General features: G+C 36.2%; 1 protein-coding gene across 1 annotated transcript; it reads left to right on the forward strand.

The window, feature by feature from the left end:
• Positions 1–11,217: 11,217 nt before the first annotated feature.
• On the forward strand, positions 11,218–13,194 carry LOC143538682 (alkane hydroxylase MAH1-like). The gene is made up of 2 exons (XM_077032182.1): positions 11,218–12,577; positions 12,694–13,194. The coding sequence occupies exons 1-2, from the start codon at positions 11,231–11,233 to the stop codon at positions 13,012–13,014; spliced, it is 1,668 nt and encodes a 555-aa protein (XP_076888297.1). The 5' UTR covers positions 11,218–11,230; the 3' UTR covers positions 13,015–13,194.
• Positions 13,195–22,425: the final 9,231 nt, after the last annotated feature.

Consider the following 22,425-nt stretch of genomic DNA (forward strand, 5'->3'; position numbering starts at 1 on the left):
TGCCCGTACGATGCAGCGGTGTACGTGCAAACGCAACCGGTGTTAGTACGTTGTAACCTCTCAACGGTATGTGTGTAACCCGAAGGTGGTATGCATTTAACGTGGCATCGGACGTGTAAACGGTGCCAGTAAGCGCGCCACACAATGCCTATACGCGAGCAACCCCGTATGTATAAACAATGTCATCCACGTAACTGATGCTTGAACACGCGTAACTTGTGGCAAGCAAGAAGCAAAGATGACATATACAATAATTTCAAATAAACAACTTTTTAACCCAATCCGTTTTGACGAACCTATTCCGACCCGAAAACGTTTTAACCCGAAGCCCGTTTTGATATGAACCCTTTCGATCTAAACCCATCCCGACATGAACTAAAATAACCTTTTTTGTATTAACTTGTTCAAACCCTAACATGTTCCGACAACATTAGTCAAACTTGCCCGACCCGTTGTTTGTAATAACCGGTAATCACGAGACATGTTAGTTTTTTAAAGTTAATAAACTATAACAATATCATACTCAAATTAAAGAGCGTAAAATGCTCGTTTTTATGGTGTAACCTTTTAGAAAAAATATTAACGTGTGAAAAAGTTATCACCGTTAAAAAGTCGTGGGGGTAGTTGGTTAATAATGAGGGGGAAATGTGAAACTATTTAATAAATTAACAAAACTTAATTGAAGTTGAAGAACCATTATTGTAGATTATTTTTGAATGACAAAAACTATATTACCCCTATATTCTTAAAATTTTATGCATTGGTACTTATAGATTATGCAATAAAAGTGATGCCTCTTAAAATTTAAGAGCTCATTCACTCCTATATTATATATAGTATAGATATATATATATATATATATATATATTCTTTTCTTTTTTAAATATGCTTTCGTGTCTCTTAACGCTTATTTTTATGATGACAAAACTTTTAATTGATTTCTGAATGCATTATAGTGTCCAAGTGTAGAGCGGACCAAATGTTAGTGGTTAAGTTCACACCGATTTGCAAATTTTCAAATCCTAAATTTAACTCCTTTGTTCATCTTTCCATAGTTTTAAACTATCGCGTCTAAGAGTTGAATGATTTACGTGATTGTAAAACAGTTGGAGAACAATTTCAATAGTCTTTGTCAAACCAAGGTTGTCGAAGTGGTCGAACGACAAACCCCCTTAAATCTTGAACTTTGACAATCGATCTCGGGCCATATTAAACGTCAACGTTTCAAATATTTCCATTATGCGCCATTGATGATTGACCTTGAGAGGGAGTGTCTTTTCATCTGTCTTTCAATGTTTTTCTATATGATTTTTCATGGCTGAGTTTGACTAGGGTTTGAAAACGTACCACACTTTTTGCTCCGAGCACGCCTTCTACTTGACATCTCGCATAAATTGAAATGTTAAATAAGATTGGTGTTTTGATCCGTGGGTAAAATATTGACAACTTGGGGCTCGACTGTTGGTGAAGTACCAACATTGACAGATGATTGGGATTGCTTGGTTGCCATTTGGGAGTTGTGAGAACATATGAAAACAAGTGTGGTTCCAAACTGGTTCCTTGTATCGGTTCATGAACTGATGGTTTCGAACCGGTTCCCCTTTGAAAATTTCAAACCAGTCCCGAACCTATAGTTTCGACCAATTTGGTTTTGGTTCAAATTGTCGGTTGGTTAACCTGTTTCGTTTCACCTCTAATCCTTGATATAGTTATCTTTAGTAGAGGTGCATAAATCGGTTTAAAACTCAAAACCGATTCGGGTTGGTCAACAAAAGTCAAAATCGGTTTATGATCAGTTTCGGTTCGGGTTGAGACCGGTTTCTTGACCTGGTTATGATCGGTTTCGGTCAATGTTTTAAAAACCGGTTCAAACCGGCCGGTTGAACCGGATTTTGCACAGCAGGCCGGTATTTTGAGTCCGGTATTTTTAACCGGTTTGCTAGAACATCGTACCGGCGGTTTTTGTCTAAAATAACGGTTTTTACCGGCAACCCGGTTTAAAGTCCGAAATTTTTTTTAAATTTGAGGCCCATATTTTTTCTAAATTACTTTTAAACCAACAATTAACATTCAAACATGTAAATTTTATGACTATTTTTTTAAAATTGAGCGCCTTTGCATTATTTATTTAATATGGATTCCTTTTGGATTAATTTTTGTTATAGGAATCATTTAGTTTTGGAATATTTTTTAGATCGAAGTTACATTTATAGGAAATTATAAGGTAAACTATTCAACCGGTTGAACCTCCCGGTATAACCCGGTTCAACCGGTTATACCATTTTTTAGTCAAATCCGGTACAAGTAAATACCGGTTTTCAAAACATTGGTTTCGGTTCGGGTTTTGACCGGTTTTGGCCGGTTTCGGTTCGGTTAACCAGTTTTGGTAGAGAAAATTACAAACCGGTTGCGAACCTATGGTTTCAATCGGTTCCAAACCGGTTTCTACGTAATCGGTTTCAAACCGGTTCGGTTTCGGTTCAATTTTCAGGTCAGGTCAGTTAATCAGTTTATTTGCCCACCTCTGTTTCTAGCACTCTTTCCCTTTTTTTCTCTCTTGATAGAAACCGTTTAAATCCTCTTAGGAATCCTTGGATTCGATTTTGGGGACAAGAAAGCAAGGGCGTGTCTTAATTGAAAAGGTATTCCCATTGGTGCATGCATATACTTTCTTTTTGGAAAATTAGTGTGACATCCACATCTTCCTTATGTGAATGCTCTAACCATATGTTTTAGTTCACAACAAGAAAAGATGGGTTTGCTTTATAGAAAGGTAAGAGCGTATTTAAAAGTATCCATATTATAATGTATGATTATTTTTACACATGCATATTATTGACAAATATATTATTTTTACATATGTTACACACATTTATGTTGGATGACTGAAAGTTTGAAGTTTAAAGCAGGGGCGGATCTATGGTAGAGCTACAGGGGTCGACCGACCCCTGAAAAAAAAAGTTTATAGTGTTATATATATGATAAATTTCCAACCGAGCACTGTAGAATTTCGAAACCATTCCCTGTAAAATGCTGAATAATAGAGAAAGAAAAATTTATGTAAAAAAATATCGGAATTTTTCCGGCAAGAGTCGTGATAGTTGCAGGCTTCATAGCAATTGGAAGTGGGGAAGACGGAATGAAGCTAGCCACTGTTTTGTTTTTTGGTTTTCTAGGTTAGCATAGATAGAGTTATATATGTCTATTCTATATTCTTAAGTACCATATTTTTTCTTTTTCTTAGCCACTTTTAAAAAATGTGGACACAATGAAGGATTTAATATTTAGTAATAGAAAAAGAATAACTGCTTTGTTTACTCTATCTTTTACTTATTATTAATGAAAATATTTATTTTTTACTTTATTAATTTTACTTAGACTGAGGGGTGTGGGGCTTCAACGGGGGCGCTAGAGCCCCTCCGCTCGCGCCCCCAGGCGCTAACACCACACCACCAGGCGCTAGCGGGGGCGCTAACGCGAAAAACAATGCAGGCGTGAGCCGGTTAGCGGGAGAAGAGAGAGGGCTGCACGGGATTTGAGGGTTTTTTGACCGTTGGGAGCCGAACAAACCCAAAAAAAAATTATTTTTCCTATATAATTATACCCCATTTCACCCATTTTTATACCAAAACTTCAAATCTTCACCCAAAATCAATTCATCTTCTCAACTTTTTTTTAAAAAAATGGCTGGAAATTGGTACCCAAACCTTGATTCAGATTATCTTGACGATGATTTATGGTCGTCACCGCACCAACCGATGTTTTATTCGGAGCCGCAAGAATCATCCGGCTTTCAACCATCCAACACACAACCGTCTCCTAACTTTGTTGTTCCGGAGACACAAGAATCACACGGTGAAGCTACGGGACCAAAAAGACGCGTCCACCAGAAAAAACAAGTTGCAACGGACGGGTCGGGACCCTGCTTCGACTCCGAGGACGAAACGGAAAGCCACTCCGTGGTCATCGGATGAGAAGGAAGCCTTGTGTCGGGCTTGGATAGTCATTTCTGAGGATCGGCGTTGCGGTAATTGTTTTAACGTTTTTAAAAATGATTTTTAATACAAAAGTTAAATAAAAAAGTTAAATGGAAATCTAATTTATTTATTCATTTTGCAGCCGACTACCAAAAGAGCAAGATTTTTTGGACAAAGGTTAGGGAGACGTTCTACATGCTCGTTGGGAGTACAGAGCGGAACGCCGATATGATTTCGGGTCGGTGGTCCGAAATCAGAAAATTTGTCGGCTTGTTTACTAATCTTTTCAACAGGAACAGCGGTCGTATGAGACCAAGTGGCAGTGATGATTTGGCGGTTTACAATTTCACGGTCGAAAAGTGGAAGCAGGAGTGTTTGCGGAGGTATGGGATGGTGAAGACGTGGGACGATTTATTGTTGTGGGAGAGGTTGAAAAGGTGTTCCAAGTGGGTTGAGCTGGTGGCGCCGGACTTTGATGCGGAAGTAATGGCGAAACGGACTAAAACTAGTTCGTCTGGAGCGTATAGCACTTCAACCGGGTCGGATTGCCGCGTTGGATTCGACCTAAACATTGCGGAGGAGGAAACGTCTTCACCGCCGAGGAGGCGGCCATTGGGAAGGGACGCCAAGGGGAAAAAACCGGCTGAGGGGGAAGCCGTAAACATCGCCAATCTTGTTGAATCCCTCAATAAATTCAACAAAACCATGGAGGTGGTCTCTAATGACAAAAAGGAAAAAAGTCGAATGAGAGATTTGGACTTTCTTACTAGAGACTTCAGTAACCTAAATCCGGTCGATCAAATGCTAATGGAAAAGCAAAAGGAACGTATCCGAAAGAGGTTGATCGAAGAAGACCAAGCCGAAGAATAAGAATAATGTTTTTTTTAGTACTTTAATTTTTATTTTATTTTTAGATATTAATGTGTTTTTTTTATTAATGTGTGTTTTTTTAATAATTTATGAGTTTTTTTAATAATACGTTGTTTGAATATATTTATAAAAAAATAAAAAAAAATTCGCTGGAGCCCCTGCTGGAGCCCCTCCACACCAGGGCCAGGGGCTCCAACGGGGGCTCCAACACCCCCCTTATCCAGTTTCTCTCTCTGCCACACGTCATAATATTATTGGTTGGAGCCCCCATTAAAGCCCCATTAAAGCCCCCACACCCCTCAGCCTTAGGAAGAGTTGTTGGCAGGGCTTATAGATAGAGTAAGATGTCATGTTTTTATTTATTAGCCCTAAAAATAGATATAAACAATTTATTGTTTTAGAAGTAAGTATAATATGGATATATGTTGGTAGTTCGCCTTATTTTTTTATATATTTTTTTTTGTTCATTTCCTATTTTCATGAATTAAAATGAACATCACCAATAATAAATGTGTATGTGGAATAAATGATAACCGGAAAATTTTGACTTCTAAGTGAGATTGGTGTTCAAACTTCAAACTTGGCTTTAGTTCTTGAGCGACGTTATGATATATTGATATTTTATCCTATATTTCTTAAAAAAAATGTTGTATTTGAGCTTTAACTTTTAAACATGTTAGAAATGATTAGTGTTTTGTTTAAAGGTAAAAAAAAAATTTTGTACATGGGACTTGAACCAGGACCTTCGGTTGTTTAAGAGGCTTTGTCGTTATTGGGCCACCAACCCTGAACATGATTAGTTTGTTTTTGATGAACATTCAAGTTCATGCATGCAAGTGCTTCAGTAGATTTGTTCAATTTGATTGATTTCTTATCTATTAAAAATTTTGAAACATGATATAGTTTTATCAATAAAAAGATTTCAAAATCTTGGATAATTATAATTAAATCTTTTAAATTTAGAAACAAGTTAATCTATTAAAATTCGAAATTCATCTTTATCATAAATTAGAGAAATTCCCTATGGACAAGTGATGATGCCGTGTCAATCAACTATTTCTTGTAAACAGACTAAACTCCCATTCATCTTCAAGATGCACCTTCTCTATAGTAAAAGGCTTTATAAAATTGGTAGTGCCAAGACATGTGGGGAGCCTAAAGCTTCCTTAAAATGACTGATAACTAAATAAGCTTCATTTGTCCATTTAAAGACATCCCTTTTAAAATCTCAGTTAAAGATTTAGTAATATGTATAGGACCTAAAAATACAATACTTGTAAATTTCATGTAGTACCAAGCCAAGAAAACTCCTTAGACTGTTTGGCATTGGTTGGAAGTGGCCAAACCAGGATTGATTCACATTCAAGTTCATGCATGCAAGTGATTCCGTAGATTTTGTTCAAAATGGCATGTAGCGAGCTTTCAATTTTCCTTTTTTTCCTATTTTAAACACTAAGTATTTTAGGTGTTAATCCTATTATGACTTTGAGAAATTTGAGGAAAATGGTGATAGTTGTCTAGAACCGGCCAAAATAATATATTCAAATTTGTGATTAATTTTATTGTTCAAAATATTCAATCACGGTTTTAAATTACTTAAACTACTTTCACACGTGATTTTCAACTAAAACATAGTTATCAAGGTTATTAAGTGGCTTTAGTGACAAAAGAATGGCTAAATTTTTGTTTTTTATTATTTTACTTAAGATGTGAAAACTCACTCCATTGAGTATTTAAATGGCCAAGAGAATTAGAGGTTACCATCTTAAAATTGTTTACAAAGCACACCATAGAGTTCTGTACTTATCCACATTTAAAATGTCCAAAACACATTAATGAAATTTTAAGCCAAAAGTTTCTCTTGCCCCAATATCTCTACTCTACATGATCGTGTGAGATTTGCTAAAGATATCATAATATGCATGTAGATAAATGTTTTTAATAAATACGGTTGAAATTGTTATATACACTTTCGTTGCATATCGGTTTTTAAAAGCCTAATAATATAAATTCAATCAAATATTGAATTCCCCCGTATCCATTATGAGAACATTAAAACATCCACAATCCACATATATTGTATTAATCACGTATCCATGGTCCAGTCTTGAAAGCACTGGTTCTAAGAATTCATTAATAACTTATTCATGAGTGAATACACACTAAAATGTGTTATCCGCATCTATTTTAATTTAGGCAGCGGCTGACAGTGACCAGGCGTGCTGTTCACTTTCCCTTTTCCACCAACTACAGGCTAGGCACGTGGTATGGCAGGAGTTGGTGAGCAGGCGGCGGCTATTGGTCACAGTGCTGTGGCGTGTTGTCTGCCATGCTGCTGTCAGTGAGCTGTCGTATCGTTGGTCAGATCTTTTGTCCATACCTCGTCAGGTATCACACAAAAGATCCTCCATTATTATACGGACTGGCTCATTTAGGCGGGAGTTTTCCCCCTCCCGCCTTTATGCGGGAATGTTCCCGGCTTTGCTCATTCCTTCTTCAGGTGACTACTGAATTATTACGAGTTTGAGCCTTATGCGTGTAGCCATGCTGCGCGGGTGGCCAGTCCCTAATGGCGGGTATCCGCACCTGCGGGAACAGGCGGATACTTGGAAACCATAGGGAGGCATTTCCTGCGGGACCAGCTTGCGTACCGCATGTGAGGTCGTCACAACTCTGAGCGTGGTGGGTCCTGCGGGTTTGGTAGGTCGCGGCGCAGACGTCCCTATGGTGAAGTCTGCGGGTTCAACTGCGCAGACGTCCGATTAAGGAGTCTTGCGTGTTCAACTGCGCAGACGTCTCCTTTTAAGGGAGTCTTGCGGGTCCTAACCACCTCTGCTGGGACCTACCTCTTCAATACGTATTCATTATCACCTGCATCTTGTTTGTTGAAAAACAAAGAAGGATCATGTAATGGTAGTATAGTATATAAGTGAATTTTATAGCTAGATTAGATTTTAATTTCATTTTATTATTTTAGTTATTTATTTCCCAGCATGTAGAAATATATGCATTTGTCATCGCTGGTTTGAGGAGAAATCGTTGGTCTTATTACACGTGTAGAAACATGTGATGTGAAACACTCTGCATACTTAAATTTAACCTCGTTATATGTTATATTTGAGTATAGAAATCAATTTATGGATATGATAATTGTTGTACACTAACCTTGAAAAAGGTCCATTGTCTTCTAAACTGGTTCATATATGTGACTAAAACATTAGGCACACTGATCTTATAAAGGGTTACAGACCCTACCATAGCTTTGCTATTGGTGGGATATACTGAGTACGATGATCTTATAAAGGGTTACGTGCTCGAGACCTCAAGTATAACCAATGTATATTAATTTATGCATAAGTTTTAAAGCTTCGTTCTTTTGTATTTTGGTTGTAATGAAGCACGGAAAACCAACACCTTGTAAAGTTTTTAAGGTTATGAAATGAAAGTGACGTGTGCCTGTAGTTATTCGCATTGAGGAAATGTCTTGTGAAACCTTATTCGTCGCACCTCGTAAGTCCACTTTAACAGGGTGTGGCATACGTAACACAACACATGGAAGATCATATATATATCTGGTGAATCTGGCACTAAGTTCAGGCACTAGGCCACTTAACCCACTCGCTCAACAACTGAAAGGGCCCAAAGTATTTAGGTTCCAGTAATTGTTATGTTTAGTGAAACATATAGTGGTTTGAATATCATAGGATCCTATAGTTTAAGCTTATGGTCAGACTGTCAACTCTCTTGAATTCGAGTCTAAAGGGAAGTGTCGAGAGTAAACAGTGGAATGGTAATTAATGATGGACCTTCCTTGAACCCTTGACAGTTTAGACCAGACAACCAAGCATGTTGGGGTGGTAACCTTTTGTTCTAGCAAGTGATTTCAATTTTTTTAATCAATTTCTTTTTCTTTTTTTTTTTATAAAAAAAATGCCCTATGGACAAACAGACAAAACTCCCATTCATCTTCAAGATGCATCTTGTCTATAGTAAAAGGCTTTGTAAAACTGGAAGTGCCAAGCCATGTGTGGAGCCAAAAGCTTCCTTAAAATGACTGATAATTACTTAAGAAGCTTCATTTGTCCAAAGAAAGACATCCCTTTTAAAAGCTCAGTTAAAGATATAGTAATGGGACCACAAATACAATCCTTGATAAATTTCATGTAGTACCAACCCAAAGCAATAAAAACCCTTGATTGTTTGGCATTGGTTGGAAGTGGCCAAACCAGGATTGATTAACAATAGTTACGATACCAATGTTACAAAGTATACGAAAGAAATTAGTTCTCAACCAATCAAACGCCGATTCATTAAAACTACACTCCATGGCAACTCTAGTCCTCACACAACTACCATTGCAACCTACTTTTTTAAGCGCGAATGTTGCTTTCATAAATTTAAAAACAGAGGGGCCAAACAGATATTGGGTAGTCCTACAAAACACTAATAATTTATAAAGAAATTAAATTTCTGGTGGGCCTCTAATTGAAAACATCATTACCCCTCCTCGCCTACATTGTCTATATCATTTATATTGGCCAAATTTAATTTGAGAGTTAAGTGTAAGCTATTCACCTCCTCAGTTAAAGTTAAAGCTGTATTTTCTTGATGGGCACGTTGAAAGATTTGATGGTTTTTTTTTACTTGGTAGGTTATTCAGAGATTCAGAAATAACCTGATTATCAGGAAGAATCTCATAATAAAGAAACATTATTTGATGAACTTGTATATTTTCCGTACTTGTGGTATAGCAATAGGAATCGAAAAGACAATATATCTAAGATCGAGTGACTTAAATATCCTTTTTTATACATGTAATGCTTTTTTTTATGATCTAAGAGCATTCTCATCCCCTCCACCATTTCTATATCCAAAATTACGCTAAAATGTCTATATTTTATCTCTCATTTTCAGTTAAATAATATTTTTTATGCATTTATCATTACATTTTCTCTCTTTCATTCACAATCACTTTAAAAAGAGTTAATTGTAGTAATGGTCCATGTGGTGAAACCCAAAACGCAAATTTCAATCCTGTGGTGACATATTAGCAGATAAGGCCCTGTGGTGATCCATTTTTTGCAATAAGAACCAGCCGTTAGTTAACGCCCGTTAGTTCTGTTAAAATCAGGGGCAAAGTTGTCTTTTCACTGGTAAACCTAATTCTATAATTACTTAATATCATAGAAACATCCAAACGATTTACAATGAAGTGGCAAGTAAGTGGGCAACAAGTTGCGCCGCAACCCCCTTTTGGATAGCAAACCCAATCCTACTAAAAACAAAGTTTCGGTTCTTATGGGCCGATACGTTACTATGCACAACTTTCTAAACCCTATTCAAACCTAATATAATAATAACAACAACAACCACCACCACCGTCAAACCCACCCTCTTCACTGGATTCCTCTCTGCACGCCCATCTTCAAACCCCCCTCCGGTGAAATAAGAATGGTTCAAATTGCATGTTAAAAGACGACAAGATTGTAAATTGCAAGGGTATAATGGTCTTTTCACACAATTTTCAAATTTGGGACTACTGGAGGGTTCCAATTGCAAAAAAAAGGATCACCACAGGGTCCATATTTGCAAAAATGTCACCACGGGATTGAAACCTGCGTTTTGAATTTCACCATAGGGACCATAATTGCAATTAACTTTTAAAAAAATATACAGAAAAATCATTGCATTTTCTCTCTCATCTACTTACAAGATCCTAAACCACTCACAAAATTATAAAAGCCCCACTCACAGAATTCGATGGTTAGGATGTGTATGCTCTAACTTTTTGCTAATTAGTCTACATATGTTATGCCCTTTCTACTTTGGTGGAATGGTAAGGTGGTTATAACGTTTTAAATCTTGTTATTTTTGAAGGCCAAATAATATTAAAAACCAAAAAGGACCACTTACAAGACAAAAGCGGCCCAAGTATCAAACATATGGAAAATACAAATGAAGTTGAACGATCAAATACATTCAGTCGTTGTATAACACAACATTTAGTCGTTTAATAAAAGTCTTTGTTTTTTATAAATCCCGTCTTTTTAAAAAAAGTTAAAACTGTATTTCTCTTGTTTATTAGGCCACTCGTTCAGGGGTGGTAAAGTTGAGATGGATGCCCTTAATATTGGTTCATTTTGAAACTGGTTCGTTTGGTTAACAAAAGTCAAAATTGGTTTATTGTCAGTTTTGGTTTAGGTTGAAACCGGTTTTTTGAATGGTTTATGATCGGTTTTTGACTGATTTTGGCCTGGTTTGATTATGTTAACCGGTTTATGTATAGATAATTACAAACCGTTCCGATCCTTTAGTTTTAAATCTGCCTGGTTTGATTTATAGGTCGGCTTGGTTAACCTGTTTTTCCCCACCTCTATTCATGCATGGTGATTCAAGCATACGTCGTCAACCAACCAACCATTCATTCAACCAATACCTTAATAATAATTAACTTCACCGTTATAAATAGTACGTGTGAATCCTCGTATCTTCTCACTCTGTCCATATTCATCCTCACCAAAATAATAATGGTGTTACCTTTCGGCTACTTTGAGCTCATCCTCTCCGTCATATGCTACGTCTCCTTCCTTTTATTCCGGCAACGCCATGCACCGCTTTACGACTGGCCGGTCCTCGGCATGCTTCCGGCCTTCTTTCGCGGTGCGGGCAGAGTCCACGAACGCTGCACCGAGATTTTCAAGCAGACTGGTGGCACGTTCCTGTTCAAGGGTCCTTGGTTCACCCACATGAACATGTTAGCCACTGCCGATCTGTACGATGTGCACCATGTCATGAGCTCGAATTTTGTCAATTTCCCGAAAGGTAACGAGTTTCGGGAGATATTCGAAGTTCTCGGTGACGGGATTTTTAATTCTGATGATGAGGTGTGGAGGGGTCATAGGAAGATTACTAATGCTTTGATTAATAATCAAAAGTTTCTCCGGTTTCTGGCTCGGATGAATTATGAAAAGATTGCTAACGGTTTGGTTCCGGTTCTTAACCACGTCGCGTCAGATGGGGTTGTTGTTGACATGCAAGACGTGTTCCAACGGCTCACTTTTGACACGACGTGTATGTTCATAACAGGATATGACCTCGGGTGCTTATCGGTTGATTTTAAAGATGTCCCGTTTTCTCGAGCCATGGATGATGCGGAAGAAGTCATTTTTATTCGGCATGTTATGCCGAAAGCCGTGTGGAAGTTGCAAAGGTGGTTATGTATTGGGAAAGAGAAGAAGCTGAAGCGGGCTTGGGAGTCGTTAGATGACGTCATCACGGGTCTTATCGCTCGAAAGCGAAGAGATTTGAGTGGTGGAGTCGTTTCGGGGGATGACGCGAAAGGCGTTGACTTGTTGACTTCGTTGATAACGGAGCAACGGTCGTATAGTGAGGGGATCAAACAAGATGACAAGTTTTTAAGAGACACTATCTTGAACTTGATGATCGCGGGTAGGGACACGACGAGCTCATCGTTGACTTGGTTTCTCTGGCTCGTTATGTCCCACCCTGACATTGAGAAAAAGATTAGAGATGAAATAAGCTCGGTTATTCCAAAGAGTGAAGTTGGCAAACCTAGAATTTTCGAAGCCGAAGAAACCAACAAATTGGTTTATCTTCATGCTGCAATTTGTGAAGCGTTAAGGCTTTACCCGCCCGTTCCATTCCAGCATAAGGCTCCGGTTAAACCGGATGTACTTCCAAGTGGTTTTCGTGTTGATCCCGATATGAAGGTGAGAATGGATCAAATCATATTTAGAGTTTAGGGTTTAGCGTTATAATAAATATTATGTTAAATAATTATAATACTAATCTGAAACTAATACATAATGATCTTTACAATATTCAGATTTTGTTCTCATTATATGCAATGGGACGGATGGAAACGATATGGGGCGAGGATAGCATGGAATTCAAGCCAGAGCGATGGATTACTGACAACCAGACGATAAGACACGAGCCATCGTACAAGTTCTTATCTTTCAATGCGGGACCTCGGACATGCATAGGGAAACAAGTTGCCTTGACACAAGTGAAGGCAGTAGGTGCAACTATCTTGCACAATTATAACTTTGAAATGGTTAAAGGTCATATTGTGGCTCCTAATGTTTCGGTCATTCTGTACATGAGATATGGCTTCAAGGTAAAGGTTGTACCAAGATGGTCTTGACTTGGTATTTATCATGTTTGGTTGTTCTAAATAAATGTAACTATCGTATAGAACATTCATGTTTGCTTTCAGTTTAATAAAAAAATAGGAATGAAAAATGTGTGTAACAGGTGGACGAGTGTTGTAAGGTTGTAATACTGTATGTAAATTCAATCAATTTCAATTAGTTACCCTTTTTTTTTTCTTTTCTCGAACTTTATATTAAAATTTAAATTGCCGCCAAAACAACCAAAAACTCACTTAACAGGAGAGAAGAGCCAACTACAAGAGCCGACAAAACTACATGAAATTAAAATCACACCACTTTGACCACTTTAACGATTTATATTAAGATCTATATTTATAGAGTTAATGGCCATTTGCGTCCATGTGGTTTGCTACTTTCGACACTTCAGTCTAAAGTTTGAAATTTTGTCAATTTAGTCCTCCTAGATTTAAATCTTAGCCCAATTACGTCTCATCCGTCTAACGGCATCCAGCTATGCCGTTAGTTTAAGGGTATTTTTGTCTTTCTCCTTTTTATTTTGAGTTAATGGTCATTTTCGTCCATATGGTTTGATACTTTTGTCACTTCAGTCTAAAGTTTGAAATTTTGTCAATTTAATGTTCAATTTAATTCTTTTATTTTTTTATTTTTTTTATAACCCTGAAGAGCATAATCCAAGCCCAAAACAATCAGCATAAACTTAAACATGTTTGCATTTACTCTGTCGAAGACAGTAATCATGCCCCCTCCCCTCGTATTTAGTTTCCAGGCGGATCATAAATTCTCCCTCATGATGGAATTCAACGGTAAAGTGGTCAAAACAATTCCATGAAACCGAATTGTACAGAAAAAACTAAAAATCATTTCTTCGATAAATGCATAATAGTTAGGGTTTAGAGACTAACATATCGTAACGAAAATCTGGGTCGAAATCAACTATTATACATTAATCAAATAAATGTTTTTTAGTTTTTTTCTCTACAACTCGGTTTCAGGGATTTATCTTGACCACTTTACCATTGAATTCCACCATATGGGAGAGTTTAGGAAATGTATGGAACTAAATACGAGGGGGGGTACGATTACTGTTGTCAACAGAGTAAATGCATACATGTATTGGAGGTTGCTCGATGGTTTTGGGCTTGGATTATGCTCTTCAGAGTTACAGACAAAATAAATAAATAAAAAAATAAAATGAATTAAACCGAACATTAAATTGACAAATTTTTAAACTTTGGACTAAAGTGGCAAAAATATCAAACCACATGGACTAAAATGACCATTAACTCAAAATAAAATGGAGAAAGACAAAAATACCCTTAAATTAACGGCATAGCTGGATGCCGTTAGACGAATGGGACGTAATTGGCTAATATTTAAAACTATGAGGACTAAATTGACAAAATTGTAAATTTTAGAATGAAGTGACGAAAGTAGCAAACCACATGGACGAAAATGGCTATTAACCCATGTTTATATTAAAGAAAGCATAATGAAATAGGAATTGTCAAATACAATTAGTTTTATTCTCTTTTACACATTTACCGCTATATTTTCCTAAGGAGAGGTGTAAATAGCAAGACATTCAAAATCTTATGCCAAATAATTTCTTCTCTTTTTTATTTTGTCTATTATTTTATCTTTTACTTTTGACAAAATATCATTTAGCACTCTTAGGTTTGGGCTATATCGAAAAACAAAATTTAAATTTTAATATGAAATAGGTGTGTGTGTGTATACGGTAAAATTATATTATACACTTTTTTTGTTGAATTTTTTGTTTCGATCTTGCAATTTCATTTTTTGTTATCTACATATATTTTTCTTCATTAAAATTCTTGAGATTATCGAAGTCCTTTGCTATTATTTAATTACACCATCACGTTGGAAAAAAAAATTAAATTGGGTGGGGAACATTTTTTATTTATTTGTCTTATTTCCCTTTTCTAATTTTATTATTTATATTCTTTTCTATTTATTTAAAAAATGAGTTATGCTAGTCTTTTTTTTTTAACTTTTAATCATTTATAGAAATTTGTAAGCTAAAATTAAATCAAACCAAATATTATGAAGTTAGAATATAAATAGTTTCTATTTTCTAATAACTTGTTTGATTATGAGAAAATATATGTAGCAGATGATGAGTGGAAATGCAACGATGAACAAGGAGAGAGAAAATAAGCTCTTTTAAATGATAATTGATCGGAAATTAAATTTGCAATTAAGTTGGTTGGACTTGTTTTCTTTATCCCCTTGTTAGAGCATTCTCGTCCCACCCTGTATCTCTAAACCAAAAATTACACTAAAACTCACTACATTTTCTCTCTCTATTTCAATTAAATAATACTTTTTATACCTTTTATTATTACCTTTTCTTTTTCCTTCACTCACAACCACTCTCAAAATATATTAAAAAATTATAGGGGATGAAAGTAACTTTTCAAATATACAGAAGAATCACTACTTTCTCTAAAATATAAAAACTCTTCACTCACAACACCCTAAATCACTTTCTAAATTATAAAAACACCCTCAAATAAAATGAAGGGTGGAATGAGAATGCTCTAAGAGAGCATTCTCATTCCACCCTTCATTTTTTTAGAGATGCTCGAGCTGAATTCAACTTGATCATCATGTTTTTGTACATTAACTATTAGAAACATACTTGTATATGATCGTACACTTGAAAATATAGTTGGACTTAAATTAGAAGAGTCCTAAATTGATAAGGAAATAGCTTGATTAAATGTTAAGAATGCTCGGTTTTTTCATATGAGGTGGGTGCTATTTCAGTTTTAATAAGTTCTCACGGTGCAAATATCCTTTGTTACGATAAGGCTTTCAAAGGAAGTAAGGAGATTGATGCATCTTTATCATTAAAATTTAAACCTATGCAACTGAGCAAGAAGTCAGATATGATGTGTACACATTAGAGAGACCACATAGCATTTAGAAATGCTGGACCATTCTTATATATTTCAAGAATAAAAAACACGTGTTATTTTGTGATTTAATCTTTCTTTATTGAAAAGCTTTTTCACAATTTATATAATTCATATAAGCATTGGAAATTAAAAAAATAATAATTATAAACTAACATGTTATCATGAAAATCTGGTAATTACGTAAGATTAAAATAACACAAAGAAAGGTTCAATTTCTCTAGAGACACAAAAGAATTAAACAAGTGTAAATCATAGTTTAGTAAATAGTAACTAATTTACCATAACAATATATTTAGTTACCTTCTATTGACATGTTTGGTTACCATGTGAGAATGACATAATTTGTTAGTTTTTATTTTTTGGTAAACTCGAAAAAACTGTAATAAAATAAAAATGGTAGTGAGTGGCGGTGGGATGGTGGTGGTGGGAGGCGAGCAATAATGGTGGTGGTGGGCGGCAATGGCGATGCGCAGCGGTGGCAGGTTGTGGTGACAGCGGGTGGTGATGGCGGTGGTGGTGGTAAGCTGCGGGTGGCGGGCAGTGGTGGTGATGGCCGGGAGCGATGGTTGGTGGTGGCGGTGGTGGGCAGCAATGGTAGGTGGTTGGTAGTGGCAGCTGAGGTGGGTGGCGAGCGGCGGTGGTGGGTGGTGGCGGCCGGCGAAGGCGGTGATAGTGGTGGTGGTGGTGAGAGGGCAATGGGTAGTAGTGATTGTGGAGGTGATATAGTGTGAAAGAGGGGATGCAATGAAAAAAAACAAGGGGTTGGATGCCATGAATTTGAGGTGTTTTAGAGGGATTAGAATGAACATGGTAATGGGTAATTCCATTCCGTTGACCAACCAAACACATTTTTTTTCTCCATCATAATGGTCCATTGCATTCCGTCTCTCAGTCATGCATAACAAACGCCACCTTAGTCACTCTTCCCTATTACCTATACTTGACATTTCAACCTTTCTAACCAAACTTTCACACATGGAACAATGGGTTCCCAAGCAAGGTTGACATTCACGTATGGAGAGTGGAGATGGATCATTAGAGCGTATTCCAATTTTGGTTGAATTATTGAAAAGAGGTATTACAGTGTCATTGGTGATGTGCCCAATTTGTGAAGAGGAGGTAGAGTCGGAGGAACATTTAATGATTTCATGCCATTTTGCTCAACTTGTTTGGAGGATTATTTCAACGCGGAGTAAGGATTATATACGCCTTCACAATTATAGATCTTTTGGAGATGCATTGGTATTCATCCTTTTCAAATTGGAAAGTGAAGGCCTTTAATGCGGTTTGTTTGACCACAATATGGTGTGTTTAGCGTGCTCAGAATGCTCTTGCGTTTGAGGGAAAGCCGATAATTCTTAATAATGTGGTTGTTGAATTACGACGCTTAGCTACCTGTGGGTTAAACATCGGGGAGAAAACACAAGTCTTACTTCGTAGATGTGGTGGGGCTTTAAGTTTTGATGTAGTTGGTGGTATGTTTTATATCGTTGGTCTTTTGACTTGTAATGCTAAACTCTTGGTGGCTAAGTGTCACACCATGACTTAGGGCCTAGGCGTGTGACCAATAGTTGGAACCTATTTTGTAAATATATCAAAGTTGCGGGTTATTTAGCGGAAGACTTTGTTTATAATAAAATATTAATATATTTGAAAACTTCTCGGATATAAATACCCGAGTGTTTGATTTACAAATCATGTTTAAATCTTGTTTTCAATATTAATGATTTAAAACTGAGTTATCTCTACCTTGCGAGCATTTAACTCTATGAGTGACTCTAATTTTTGCTACTTGTTTTATACTGATTCCATGAAATGTGGGGAGAAAATACGTCATCGATATACTGGTGAATCATTGACTCAAAAAATATTTATTAAATCTTTGACTGACAAAATAGTTTTCTAGTAAATCCTGTAGAAGAAATCATCTAAATTCTACGTTTATTCCTTTAGAAGAAATTGTGTTTATAAAACTTTTATGTTTCCTCCTTTAGAAGAAATACTATTTATTTAGAATGTTACTTTGTTTATTTAAAGCCTTTGGTTCGTATGACGTTTGGTGTAGCATGCTTTGGCCTAATAGGTTCGAACACTCTCATCAAGCTCTCCAGAAAAGTAAACAGGTCACGCGGTGGACTGCGATTTATACAAATTACTTTCCTTAGACAAGAGACTCTACTACCGGTGTTGTCTCCCTTCCAGTTACTACATGCACGTCATTTTTTTTTATTAATTATTTATAGTTATCTTTTATATAAAAAAAAAATAACGTTTCTTCCTTTAGAAGAACGTCAATTGACAATAATCTTTGTATGCAATACTTTATGTTTCTTAATATTAAAGAAATGTCTATTTATGTAAACCTTTATATATAAAGAGCTTAAATATATCTATAAACTTTTCAAGGTTTAGGCTATTCCCTTTGTAACACCCCGCCCTCTCGTACCACCAATATTGTCCGCTTTTCCCCCGATGGGTTGCTCATCCGGGAACTCACGACTTTGTTTTTGGTTGCCCAGGTAGAGACTTCCCAAGTGGTCACCCATCCTAGTACTACTTCCACCTAAGCGCGCTTAACCGTGGAGTTTTCATGTGCTCCACAACCAACTAAGCCCAAAACGTGTTAGTGATGTTAAGAGGCAGGACATTACTTATGAACCAAGTATCCCTCTTGTCCACGGCCGATGTGGGATAGCCTAAGAGTGGGACGATGTTATGTTTGCCAAGGGTATTACAAACAACCCCCCTTTGGACTCATCGTCCTCGATGAGGCATGTCCCATCGTCCCGAGCGGCACAAGAGTGGCTTTGATACCACCTGTAACACCCCGGCCTCTTGTACCACCAATATTGTCCGCTTTGCCCCTGATGGGTTGCTCATCCGGGAACTCACAGCTTTGTTTTAGGTTGCCTAGGTAGAGACTTCCCAGGTGGTCACCCATCCTAGTACTACTTCCACCTAAGCGCGCTTAACCGTGGAGTTTTCATGTGCTACACAGCCAACTAAGCCCAAAACGCGTTGGTGATGTTAAGAGGCAGGACATTACTTATGAACCAAGGATCTCTCTTGTTCACGGCCGATGTGAAATAGCCTAAGATTGAGACGATGTTGTGTTTGCGAAGGGTGTTACAACCTCGACTAGGATCTAAGCTATGAGTTGAAATATCTGAAACATAACTCTTACCTTAAAATGAGTATATTGCTTAAGGATGAACAAGCAGTACTTCGACTATATGTAGGGTGTGGGGGTATGGAACGTCGAACTCTAGAGTGGCATCAGGACTTCAACTCAGTTGCACGAACTTCGAGAAAGTGAAAGTGGTTTGGTGTTTTGAATGCCTCAATTGAGGAGCCCATATTCACTATTTATAGCTATCCTAGGTCGGACCGTCACTCATGCGACGTGTAATTCTTGATGATGAATCGTGCCATAAGGTGTTGACATGTGACATTCATATTGATTAGTCACTAGCCGCATGTCACTTTGTGAGGGTATGAGTTGTTATGTGTTAAAATGTTTCTTTTGTGTTGCCACTATGTGACATGTGTCTTCTCATAGTGATGAGTCATATGACACGTGTCGCATCTATAATTATTTAGATGAATGACTAACTAGACCCTCAACTTTCTAAATTGACCAAATTGGTATGGATATTTTCAGGATGTTACACTAGGTGATTTTTGATCGTTGCTAGTATCTTGCTTGTAACGATAGTTTGTTTATTTTATAAAAATTTGGTTGGCTGTTAAAAACAAACCAATCTTTCACACATTTACACTTTTATCACAAGATTTTTAGCTTTTGAGCTTTGATCTCAAAACATTTACACTTTTACAAAACACACAAAATATTTAAATTTTTAACTTTGACCACAAAACTTTTAGACTTTTACAAACCGGTCACAAAACACTTTTTCACTTTTAAGTTTTAACCCTAACACATTTTCACTTTCTACTTTTGTGACGAAATACTTTTTTTACGGTACCGTAACGAAATAAACTGACACTGACTGAGTTTCCGCCATAACGCGACGGTTTAAAGCAACTACATAAAAAGTTTGGATACTTTCGGTTTTATAACAAGGTACCCAACAAATGTGGTACAATTCCTTCGTAAATCAAACTCGAGTCACCGCAACGCGAGGAGTTTCTGTCTTGTTATATATGTAAAGGAAGATTTTACTATGTAAAGTCAATTACTTACTGCTTATCACTCATCTCTCTATAATATTAAAAATGCACATATATTTTTATTATTGCATATACAATTAGAATACTCCGTATCATCAACACAATATCACCAATGGTCACAAGTTGGCATTGGATACCATCAATGTTTTAAAAACAGATTTTTACTCGTACGGAATTGAGTTAAAAATGGTAAAACTGGTTGAACCGGGTTACACCGGGAGGTTCAACTGGTTGAATAGTTTACCTTATAATTTTCTATAAATGCAACTTCAACTCTAAAAATAACCTAAATGTAAATGATTCCATAACAAAAAAAAACCCAATTAATCCATATTAAAAAGATAATACAAAAGCACTCAATTTTAAATAAATAGTCCTAAAGCTTACATGTTTGAATGTTAATTGTTGGGTTAAAAGTAATTTTAAAAAAATATGGGTCACAAATATCAACTTTTCTTCATACTTAAAACCGGTGGGTTGGTAAAAACCGGTATTTAAAAAAAAAAAAAACCGCCAGTACGATTTTCTAGCAAACCCGCCAAAAATACCGGCTTGCTGTGCGAAATCCGGTTCAACCGGTCGGTTTGAACCGGTTTTTAAAACACGGGATACCATAGAAAAGTGAAAAGTATAATTCTTGGTAGTAATAATTTGGTAATTACCGATGGGTTTAGGGTTTAACAATGCAGAACCGAAACTATAAAATAAAGTAGAGAGGACAATACTAAAAAAAGAATAAGTGTTATTGATTTTCTAAATGCTAAAACCTACACAAATGAGCCCCTAAGAGCATTCACGAAAGCTTCTCTATCTTTTTCATTATAATTATACTAAAAAGCAATACATTTTTATCTCATACAATTAATAATAATACTTTTTACATCTTTATCATTATTTTTTCTCTTTTCTTCATTCACAGCCACTTTCAAATATATTAAAAAATAAATATAGAATGAACAATGTTTCTTAAAATTTATTCATCTCTTTCAAAATTTTCTCTGTCCTTCACTTACAACCTTTTAAAAAAATTTAAAGATCTCTCTCACATAACTATTGAGAAGCTATTGTGAATACTCTTATAAAAGGTCTTCTAAATTTGGCAAGCACCCCAATATTTTGAAAATTACAAAACGGAAAATTAAAATGAATACATTAAGTAGGCTAATCATGGAAAGATATTTAATGTTGCGAAACATAAGGAGAAAGTCTTTTTGATGGAATCAAAGGCTTAAATGATAGAAATTTGGCCTACAACTACCCCCAAACCGCCATAGGCAGCTTGCCAAACAACTCGACTCGTCAAGACCTTTCTATCGACTATTCACGAGCCTCGTAATTTCGCTCCTATAAACCAAAACCAATACAACGATTTTGACCCACTTTCTAATTATTATTATTTTGTTTTCTTTTTAATAAATGTTGGCCTTTAATAGTCACCACAAACCAACACAACTATTTTTATTTTTCTTATTTAAAAAATAACATTTGGTACTAAAAACAAAATAAACCTAATTGAAATCATAATTTAGATCATAAGCAAATTTTACCATATTAGTTTCAATGCAATTAGAAGATCAAAAGACAGATCTGGTACGAAATATGGAATCTCTCAGATTCAATTAAAATTAATTATAATTGACTTTATGCAAAATTACCTACATGATGTGAAGCCAGTTCATTATTCCCATCCCGGAGCGACACGGTGACAATCAAAAGAAACCCTAGCCGACACCACCACAACTGCCGCCGGCAAATCATCATTGAAAAAGTGCAAACCTTTGCTGCCCGGTCATCGTATCAAACAGAAAAACTAATTAAATCGCCAGATCTGTAAGATATGATTGAAACGGATTAGGATAAATACATATCTGAGGATGGATCGAAACAGATTAGGGTAGCAATAGATCGATACCTTGTTTTGTTCTTGAGGATAGATCGAGATTTTTGTAAATGTCTTTTTTGTGTGAAACATAGAAGAAGATGAAGATTAAATGAGAGAGAGAGAGAGAGGTTATGGATTTTGAATATAAAGAGAAAAAGTGATAGATCTGATGTGCAGGAGGAGAGAGAGATAAGCAATAGGAAAAGACCAATATACCCCTTTTTGATTATTGAATTAAAATAAGCAAATTAAATATGTGGACTCATCTAAATCACTCATTTTCAGTTTTCAGGGTTTTAACAACTCAGCCAGGTTTTTATTTTATATTTTCTCTCTCTATATATATATATATAACAAGTTAAAAGAAAATTAGAAATAACTGGAAAAGAGAAATAGATTAAAAAAAA

This window comes from Bidens hawaiensis, unplaced genomic scaffold (assembly GCF_021521415.1).
Source record: "Bidens hawaiensis isolate Kalapana, Puna unplaced genomic scaffold, B.hawaiensis_p1.1 tig00011664_1, whole genome shotgun sequence".
Taxonomy (NCBI): domain Eukaryota; kingdom Viridiplantae; phylum Streptophyta; class Magnoliopsida; order Asterales; family Asteraceae; genus Bidens; species Bidens hawaiensis.

Coding starts and splice junctions, on each gene's coding strand:
- LOC143538682 (XM_077032182.1), top strand. CDS start 11,231: ATGGTGATTCAAGCATACGTCGTCAACCAACCAACCATTCATTCAACC. Junction 12,578..12,693: donor GTGTTGATCCCGATATGAAG/GTGAGAATGGAT, acceptor TACAATATTCAG/ATTTTGTTCTCATTATATGC.